Here is a 9675-nt window from a genome sequence, read left to right on the forward strand (position 1 = left end):
AGTATGCCTCAAGGCGCGGAACGGACTAACCTCGTGAGTGTGGCAGGGTGGGGAACCCAAGTCACCACGGGTACAAGACTCGCCATAGCCCGACTCTCATTTTAAAGTCCGGACGAGTCAAGTCTAGAATCTCACATGTTTAGGTTGTTTGCTATAAAATGTGTTTGCTATCCATGCACTCTCTTATGATCAAATGTTTAATCTGTTGCATGATGTTTATTTATATAATTAGCTCACCCTTGCCTTGTTTTGTTGTGTATGCTGTATGTCTTTCTTTTGCAATGATCATTCATTTTTGAATGTGAGCAGAGGAGAATGAGCCCACTTTGGAAGATGTCCTGGAAGATTCTGAAAACACAGATGCTGCTGCCTAGACCTTTAGGGATTTTATTTTGCTCTTCCTATGTTCTGTATATTTGAAATACTTAGAGTTCCTTCCACGTTTTAAATTTCCTCTTGTTTCTGGATAACTGTAATCACAACCTGATTAACTTTCCTACTCTTAAGTTGCTCTCTTTTATTATCTATGTGGACATCTTGATTTTTATAGACTTGTATGGTATAAAATAGGGATGTCACAATTATGATGGGAAGTTAAAATCTGATTAAATAATAAAATAAAATATTTATTACAAGTGGAAGAATAAGTAAATTTATTATAACAAAAAATCTAAAACTATAAGATACAAACCATAAAATATCAAATAATTTAAGTATGACGAGACCGTCAAATATTAAAATTAATAATTTTTTCATTATATATTTTTTTAAAAATCATCATATTTAATCCATTTTCCATTTTAATTGTGATATTATTTTTCTATATAAATACTATATGTATATAAAAGTTATTAATATAAAAACACCCAAAGGTAATTATGAAGTTTTTTTTTAAACTATTTATTATTAATATTTTCAATATTTTATAGCATCTCTTTATCCGCTCGAAGAAAAATATTATTTTTAACTATGATATTACTAAAAATTATAATCTTTTCATTGTTATATGTATGATTAACATCCATCAAGAACCCCGGAGGATATAATATTAGTAATCTCTTTCAAATTATTAATGAAAAACATCTCTTTATTAGAAAGGTTTAATGCGAATCATAATCAACATACAAAGTAATTTATATCTTTATCTGAAAAAGTATTAATTTTTTCTTTTTTATTACAATTATTTTTTAAAAAATATATCAATAATAATTTTGTATTATTTAAATATGAAAATATTAATTAATGGAAAAATTTTAATTTTCTGATCATTATTTTAAAATTCATATCAATCACGAGTTTTTATTGATGGAAAATAAAAAAATAAATTAACTCGACAACACACAACAATTAAATTATTTTTAATTGTAATATTAGGAAAATGAAACAATCAGATGTCAATTTTCTAGCAAGGTTGAAACTTGGTCAAAATCACACTATATTGGAGGGAGTTACAACTTTAATAAAATTGGTTCATCTAATTTGTCTCTTCAAGTACAAAGTTTTTGTGTGGAATATCCTGTTCCCAACTATTGAAAGCTATCTATGCTGAGCTTAAATATATAATTTTAGATTATATACACGTTTTTACTAATTAAATTAAATTGTTAGACAATAAATATTACATTTTCGAGACCTTAATGCTTCTTTTTTTTTTCTTTGTTGAATGTGAAAAATCAGGTAATAAAAATAAAAAATACAAAACAATTGTTTGAAGTGAAAGAAAAAACGTGAAAAAAGTATTTAATTATTATTAATATTTTTATTTTATAGATTAAAAACAATTTTCCACTTTAAGTAGCCAATATATTATTTTATACAAAAAAAAAATACAAAACATAATAGTATTTCACAAATTCAATTATTTTTTACACTTCGAACTAAAATATTCGACTGTTGAACCCCATTTCCGTAGCCTATCCCTGTTTTCTACTTTTCTTTCTTTCCGTCTGTGTCCTTTTGGTTCTTCTTCCCCACCCAGTGCCTCCGAGTAAGTTTTTGAATCTCTGATTTACCGGAATTGTGCTTAATTTTTCAACTTCCAAGCTTCGACTCAGGACGCTGCGAAATTTCTAATTAGGGTTTAAACGAAAGCTCGCACAAACACACTGTTCGTTTCGCATTACAACGAGTTTCTCGCATCAAAACGTAAGGTATTTCTAATTACCTAAATCACCGCTGTTTCTTATGTATTTTTAACTGAACGTTTGATTTCTTTTTTTCCATTTTCATTTCGTAGTAGGTAGATTTCAAAGTTCTGCTTGAAAAGGAAGGGATTCGATATTTTCTTTAGGTAAATATTTGATATTTTCGTTTATGAATGTCAAGGAACTGCAAATGCGCTGTGTTGTGTCCTTAGTATTATCGTGACATCGATTCAAAACCTTAAAAGTAATAAATTACCATTATTATTTCTTTTGAACCGTCTGAAGTTTTTCCTATTCCATTAACAAGTGGAAAGCATATACGTAAGCATAATATTACCAAATTGTCTGAATGCACCTGATAAACTAAGTTATGGCCATTTTGATATGCAAAACTTAATTGGTTTAGGTTAACGGTCGATGCGGGTGTGAAGAGGGAGATGGTAGGTACCCTTAGGTCGAGAATTATGAAAATAAGAGCGGTCTTTAATAACCCAGATTCGTGTTTAGTTCGGATTGCGACATGAGTATACGGTCTTTAATCTGTCCCATTCAAGAAACTGCTGTTTATTGTCGTTCTCATGTTATTACTATTGTTTGTAATAGTTTTTGACCATTAAATTGATCTGTTCTTGAAGTGCTGTTTGCTTGGCTGCGTGAATATGGGTGTCAAGGAGCCGGGCGAGGAAATTAATGTAAAGTCTATGATAGAGCAGCTTGCTCAGGCATTTCTTGAATTGGAAGCTCAAAAAGGGGAGTCTGAGAATAATATTCAGTGGGTTGAAATTAAGCAACATTTCGATGACCTTGAGACAGAATTGGGTAAGAAACTTGAAGAATTGAAAGCTAAGGAGAAGGAGTATGAAGCGAAACAATTAGAAGTGGATACACTACTTGAAGAGAGGAAGGCTGCGGTTGCTTCAGAAGAGCAAGACCTCTTAGATCGGTTGCAGGAGCTTAAAGATGCTGCTGTAGCGTCCATTGTAGAGGCTCATGCAAATCACCGGAACGCAGCTCTGGAGTCTGTGTATGATGGGGAGAACAAAGATAACAAGGTAAGCAGCTCTCTTGGCGATACAAATTCCTCAGAGGATGATTTTCCTCATGAGTCAGGTGAAAAGTATGAAAGTGTGGCTGTTGAGGTTAGGCCACATCCAGAGCTGACACAATTTTGTGAACAAATGGATGCAAAAGGTCTTCTGAATTATATTGTGGAGAATAAAAAAAAATTGTCTGTTATTCGTGAAGAAATTTCTGTTGCATTAGCAAATGCAACTGACCCTGCACGATTAGTGCTGGATTCACTGGTGGGGTTTTGTCCCACCAATGAAACTTCCCAACTAAAAGATAAAACGGGTGCTGCCCAACAGGGCATGTGCAAATACTACATTATAATTTTGGAAGCCATGGCCACCTTACTGGCAAGGGCTAACCCAGGTGCAGATCACTTTCTGAACCCTGAAACCAAACAGCAAGCCAAAGCAATTGCTGATGAGTGGAGGCCCAAGTTAGCTAGAGCAGATATTGGTGCTGCCAATGGAAATTCATTGGAAGCAAAGGCATTCTTGCAGCTTATTTCAACTTTTAGGATTGCTTCAGAGTTTGATGAAGAAGAACTCTGCAAGCTTGTACTTGCAGTTGCTCAGCTTAGGCAGGCTCCTGAGCTCTGCCGCTCTATTGGGTTAATTCAAAAAATTCCAGGTTGGTGTTCTTTTAATAAACTGACCTGTGATGTCTGCAATGAAGGATTGCCCTTTCAGATATCATCGATATGCTAGATAAGCAGTTTTCTTTAGGGGTCAGAATAGCTAGATTGTTTGACATAGAGTAGACACGCGGAACAAAGGATTTTTCATGCCAAGAGTAAATATGATGATCATATGTTGATTATTCTAATCTTCTAATCTTCATTGTTAATGCAGTTGTTGTAGAAACGTTAATCAACAATGGGAAACAAATAGCAGCTGTACATTTTATTCATGCCTTCCAGCTTCAAGAAAGCTTCCCCCCTGTGCCCCTTCTGAAGGGATACCTCAAGAACAGGAGGAGAAATTCACAAGTGAAGACTGGAAATGTGCGTGATATTGCTAGTGCAAAGGTATGCTTTGTTGCTTGACTCGGATTCTGATTGAGTTATGTCCTCATTGATTTTTCTTATTCTGCATTGCTTGTATTGTTATATGTGCATCATCATTTACTTGTAGAATGATGCCAATGCACAAGAGCTTGCAGCACTGAGAGCTGTAATCAAGTGTATTGAGGAATACAAGCTTGAATCTGACTACCCACTTGATACACTTAAGAAAAGGGTTCTTCAACTAGAGAAATCAAAGGGGGACAAAAAGAGAAGTGGAGAGTTTAGCAAACGCCCTCAATCAAAGAGGCAAAGACCTAATGAGAGATACTTTTCACTCCATTCATCTGGTGTCACTGCCGCCTCAACTGTTGCTTTGGGTAGGCAGGTTCCCCATGTCAGGGCTCCATATGCAGGAAATCCCGATAGGTATCCTCATGCTGGTACAATCACATACGATTACCAAGTTCCAGGCCAATCTATATACTCTGGGCCAGCTAATGTACCTCCTTCTAACTATGGTCGTTATATGGGTACTAGTTTGCAATCCTCGCACCAGCCATACATGTGACATATTACATCCAAGAATTAGTGGTAAGACTACAGACATGAGAGCGACCCACTCATTAGTATATGTTACCCGTTTTCCATTGAGAATTTGCGACAGGGCCTCGTATATGTTTGTCAGCAAGCAACTAGTTAGTTTGTGTTCGCATGCTCAGTTTTTGTTAATGGAAAATCAAACCCACCTGTACTGATTCTATACCGACATTTAAAATGTACCTTTTTTGTGATTTCTTTAGCTTCTAATGATGCCAAAGGGCTGGTGTACTACGTTTTCACCCAATGGTAACTTATGTTGAATCACGTATCCATTTGATTGATATTTTGGGAACCAAACAAGCCATAGCATAAACCTATGCCTTATATGTGGTTTAACGGAAAATACTTGGAAATTTTTTCCCTAGTTAGATCAGTATACGGTCACACATGGTGGATGAGACGACCAAATTAGCAGGAAGTGGAGCTTGTTACTCGAAAATATTTTTCAACAAAACGACAAAATTGAATTTCTTTGCTGGGTGATTTTGTAGTTGGACAATTTTTTTTTGTAATTATTTTATAGGGTTAAATATGTTTTTAGTTATTATATTTTGAGACGATTTTGGTTTTAGTCCCTCTTTTAAACTAATGTATAATTTAGTCTTTTAACTTTAGAAAACTTTAGTTTGCTGTTTTAAATGTGTTTCTCAATTAACATTGAAGCAAAAATGTGTCAAACAGTAGAAACAATCCAAATGTTATAATGAAACATGCTTGAAACAATAAATAAAGTTAAAAAAATTTGATAAAAATGATTAAAATCAGAGTTTTTTAATGTTAATGGACTAAATTGTATCTTAGTTTTAAAGAGAGAGTAAAACTAAAATCGTTCCAAAGCTATTAAAAACATATTTAATATTTTATATATCATGGGACGTTGAAACGTGGCGAGTTGGTTTATAATTAGAAAGAGTATTTTCAGTAGTGCGCCAATTTTCTCTCTCTTGCCATGTACGTAACCAATGCCTCGAACTTTCGTCTGGCACTAAATAATGAGAAAGTATAGTTTGGCTTTTAAATCGGAAAAAGGACATACAAGTTGTGGCTTGTTTCTTCGGGAATTCATCTAGCTCAAACAGATTTTTTTTATACTTCTTGGCTTGAAACACACTCAACAAAAGGACTGAATTTCCACTTTTTGAAAACGTAAGTTGATGGTTACTTCAAATATAAAACAAATCAAGAAGTTAGGTTGGATTTCTTTTTATAAATGTTTAAACCAACAATAAATAATTTAACTTAATAGGTATATGAAATATTAATAAGTAATTACTAGCTAACAAATATTTGGTCATTTTTTTATCAATTATTTTAATTTTTTCTTCAACATTTCTTAAATCTCAATTTTACCATAGTAGTTTTTATCATCGGGAGAGAGAAATTAGGGGATTATTACTAGTTAAAAATACCTTTAAGTGTTCAGTAAAGGTTTGACTTTATTTATTGACTTTTTCACCGTGTTATTTAATTATAAATTGGGTATAGAGTAAGTAAATTAAATGTAAAAATTTTAATGTTGTCAACTGAAATGAAGATAATTAAAAAAAGGGCATATAAATAAAATAAACCAAAAACAGTAAAATCCTAAAATTAAAATATATAAGTGTAACGGAAATGGAAATGAATGAATATGAATATCCCAACCTTTTCTTGAGAGAAGCTTACTTCACTTCCCTCCTTTCTCCAATTCAGAGAGACACAGACTCCCCACCATTCTTCATTCCTCTCTTTCGCTCCTTTCGGTCCGTTACCGCAGGAACAACCATAACTCGGATCGTGACTCGCTCGATGAGCCCGAGTCAGCAACTCATGGCACGGGCATTCATTCATTTCATCCTCATTACGTTTATCACCTTCTCCCCATTCCTCCAACTCATTGCCGGTGACTCCGCGTTCCTCCGAAACCGCCACAACGGCGCTCGCACTGCTATGGTCCTTCCCCTGTACCTCTCCTCACCCAATTCCACCACGTCAGCGCTCGATCCCCGTCGCCAGCTTTACGGATCCGAGTCCAAGCGCCATCCTAATGCGCGTATGAGACTCCACGACGATCTCCTCCTCAACGGGTAAACCTTTTACGTCGTCGTTTCTCGCACTCCTTCTTCTTCGTTTTTATTTTTATTTGGGAGAACTCGGTAATTGAAGAATTGAATGATTTCAGGTACTACACGACGCGGCTTTGGATCGGGACTCCTGCGCAGATATTTGCGCTTATTGTTGATACGGGTAGCACTGTTACGTATGTTCCGTGCTCGTCTTGCGAACAGTGTGGCAGGCACCAGGTAATGTTGCATTGTGTTTTTTAATTTTTTTTTTCTTTTCAATTTGCCTACATAAATGTTTGTGAGGGGTGATAATGTTAGTTATCTGTTTTTTTTTTCCTTTTCCTGACACATTCATGCCTTAGCTATTTTGTATACCGAAATACTGCAAATGGAAATCTTAAATGTAATTATATGAAAGAATTGCTTTAGGATAATGTGCCTGTGGTGTAGGCTTTTGTAAGTGTAATGCGCTACCAGTCAGCGTGATCTTGGTGAGAGTTAAAATGGAAAGGAGTCAAATGGGGGGAGTTTAGATTGATGGCATATTTGGATAAAGTAGAAGTCTAGATACTGATTATAAAATGCTTCATTCGTATCATTCTTTCATTTTCTACTTTTCTATTTTTACGTATTGCACCGACACCCTCGGGGTAGTATGTAAGGCTGGAAAATAAGGCAACAACATATGTGGGCTTACAGCTTCGTTTGCCTTTGTCTGTTTGTTACCGGAGTTATTGGTTATGATTAGATCTTTGAAAATACCTACTTAGGTTAACATGATAACGCATTTATGTTTGTTAGTTTTTAAATAGGAAAGAGATAAATGAACACCTAGCACTGTCCCAGCACTCCTATTTTCTTTTCCTGGAGTCATACGTGATTAAAAATGGAACAAACAAAGAATAATAATAAAGACATAGGTGGCTTTTGTTGGGATCTTTGATAAAATGAGTGTTCTGTTTATCACCACTCTTTAATATGCTCGTTTGGTTTATGATTGGGATTTGGTGTCTGTTTGAGACCTTGATTTTGAAGGGCTATAGAAACCTATTTGGAGGCTTTTGTTCAATATTAGCCTTCAAATTTAGGATTCAGAAAAACTTGGTTGTTATATTATCATCTGGAAGTAGTAGGTCATGCTATGGTCGTGCAGAGATTGCTCTAACTGATGATTTTCATCCCCCTATTAATGCAGTAGAATAATTGTGCTTCTGAATGCTATCATTTTCTGGTACGATAAAGAGATTAAAGAATCACATTGTTTAAAACTTGTTGTACCTATACATGTTTAAGTTGTTACCAATCCAATTTATCTTAAATGATAGTGGATTGGATTTGCGTGTCCAATTTTGTTTTAACAGAACCCAACAAGACAAAAGAATAACTGTTTTAAATTTATTGTTTCTATGAAAGTCCTTCAACTTTGTCTCATGTAGACTGGACTTGTTGGTATCCCATTTTATCTTAACAGGATCCAAAGTTTCAGCCTGATTCATCTAGCACCTATGAACCTGTCAAATGTACAATGGATTGCAATTGTGACGGTGAGAGGATGCAGTGTGTGTATGAGAGACAATATGCTGAAATGAGTACAAGCAGTGGTGTCCTTGGCGAGGATGTCATATCCTTTGGAAATCAGAGTGACCTTGCTCCACAGCGTGCAGTTTTTGGCTGTGAAAATGTTGAGACTGGTGATCTTTATAGTCAACATGCTGATGGCATCATGGGTTTGGGTCGTGGAGATCTTAGTATTATGGATCAACTTGTGAACAAAAATGTAATAAGCGATTCATTCTCACTATGCTATGGTGGAATGGATGTTGGAGGGGGTGCAATGGTTCTCGGTGGCATATCTCCCCCATCAGACATGGTCTTTGCATATTCAGATCCTGTGCGCAGGTGTGTTACAAAATTCTCATCTTGTGGATACGAGATGTGATGCATTTTCTTAACAAATGCATTTTATTAATCTCACACATTTACTCTAGTTTCGGGGTGGCGACAGTCCATATTACAATATTGATTTGAAGGAGATACATGTTGCGGGGAAGCAACTGCCTCTAAATGAAAATACTTTTGATGGGAAACATGGAACTGTCCTGGATAGCGGTACAACTTATGCTTACCTGCCAGAAGCAGCATTTCTAGCATTTAAAGATGCAGTAAGTTCCTTTATAAATACTTTCGTATGAAATTGGAGTTTCATTTTATAGTTTCACCTCTCATTTTCTAATTTTTGACTTTCATGTTATTAGGAATATATAATTAGATAAGGTTTTAGTAAAAGCTGGGCTGTTAGAAATGGATGAATCAAACTAAACTTGATAAGGTAGCTTGACAGGGGGACGGGGTGGATTCTCAACTCCAGGTCTTGTAAGAGTATTTTGGCAATGTTCCTTCCCTGTGGGCCATCGTAATACCCCTCTATCCCGTCATTGACATTTGGAGTGTTGTGAAGTTTATGGTATTGGAGGAGGGTTATTTAGGTTAGTTCAAAAGGGGAAGATTGTTTACGTTTTATAAAGAGTATTTAGGCCATGTTCCCAACCAATGTGAGACCTCTTAATAATCGCCAAGCACAAATACTGTAAGAGTTATCTTGAAATATTTTGAGGAAGCTTGGACTTCTTTGTTCCATGAAAAGGAATAACCTCTACATGCTGAAGCTGTTGGTGGTGAATCATAATATTGCTTCTCAACATATTCTGGCATTGCTAGGTGATTAATGGAGTTGAAAGGCTTGAACACCAACACTAATTTTCTTGATATTTTTTAGGAATTTCTCGGGAATTTATCTGATTTGACAGTTAAG

General features: G+C 35.2%; 2 protein-coding genes across 11 annotated transcripts in view; both read left to right on the forward strand.

The window, feature by feature from the left end:
- Positions 1 to 1871: 1871 nt before the first annotated feature.
- On the forward strand, positions 1872 to 5077 carry LOC106769446 (FRIGIDA-like protein 3). 9 transcript variants are annotated; one of them, XM_022783352.1, is made up of 6 exons: positions 1872 to 1987; positions 2078 to 2150; positions 2237 to 2290; positions 2780 to 3842; positions 4064 to 4239; positions 4346 to 5077. In XM_022783352.1, the coding sequence occupies exons 4-6, from the start codon at positions 2804 to 2806 to the stop codon at positions 4784 to 4786; spliced, it is 1656 nt and encodes a 551-aa protein (XP_022639073.1). In that variant the 5' UTR covers positions 1872 to 1987; positions 2078 to 2150; positions 2237 to 2290; positions 2780 to 2803; the 3' UTR covers positions 4787 to 5077. The 9 variants fall into 9 exon arrangements, with proteins under 9 accessions (XP_022639073.1, XP_022639075.1, XP_022639072.1 ...); XM_022783354.1 differs by having other exon boundaries at positions 2240 to 2290; XM_022783351.1 differs by having other exon boundaries at positions 2078 to 2145.
- A 1348-nt stretch (positions 5078 to 6425) lies between these two features.
- The window catches only part of LOC106765662 (aspartyl protease family protein 1), a 7359-nt gene continuing 4109 nt past the window's right edge, over positions 6426 to 9675 (forward strand). For both annotated transcript variants that reach the window (XM_014650348.2, XM_014650350.2), the window contains exons 1-4: positions 6426 to 6884; positions 6980 to 7100; positions 8335 to 8762; positions 8869 to 9025. In XM_014650348.2, coding sequence (XP_014505834.2) covers positions 6433 to 6884; positions 6980 to 7100; positions 8335 to 8762; positions 8869 to 9025 — 1158 coding nt within the window. In that variant the 5' untranslated portion in view covers positions 6426 to 6432. The remainder of the gene's footprint in view (positions 6885 to 6979; positions 7101 to 8334; positions 8763 to 8868; positions 9026 to 9675) is intronic.

This window comes from Vigna radiata, chromosome 7 (genome assembly GCF_000741045.1).
Source record: "Vigna radiata var. radiata cultivar VC1973A chromosome 7, Vradiata_ver6, whole genome shotgun sequence".
Lineage (NCBI taxonomy): Eukaryota > Viridiplantae > Streptophyta > Magnoliopsida > Fabales > Fabaceae > Vigna > Vigna radiata.

Bases quoted from the DNA above. Each gene is read 5' to 3' on its own strand.
- LOC106769446 (XM_022783352.1), top strand. From the start codon at position 2,804: ATGGGTGTCAAGGAGCCGGGCGAGGAAATTAATGTAAAGTCTATGATA. The intron at 3,843-4,063 runs GTTGGTGTTCTT...TTGTTAATGCAG, and splicing joins GTTAATTCAAAAAATTCCAG to TTGTTGTAGAAACGTTAATC. The intron at 4,240-4,345 runs GTATGCTTTGTT...ATTTACTTGTAG, and splicing joins GTGATATTGCTAGTGCAAAG to AATGATGCCAATGCACAAGA.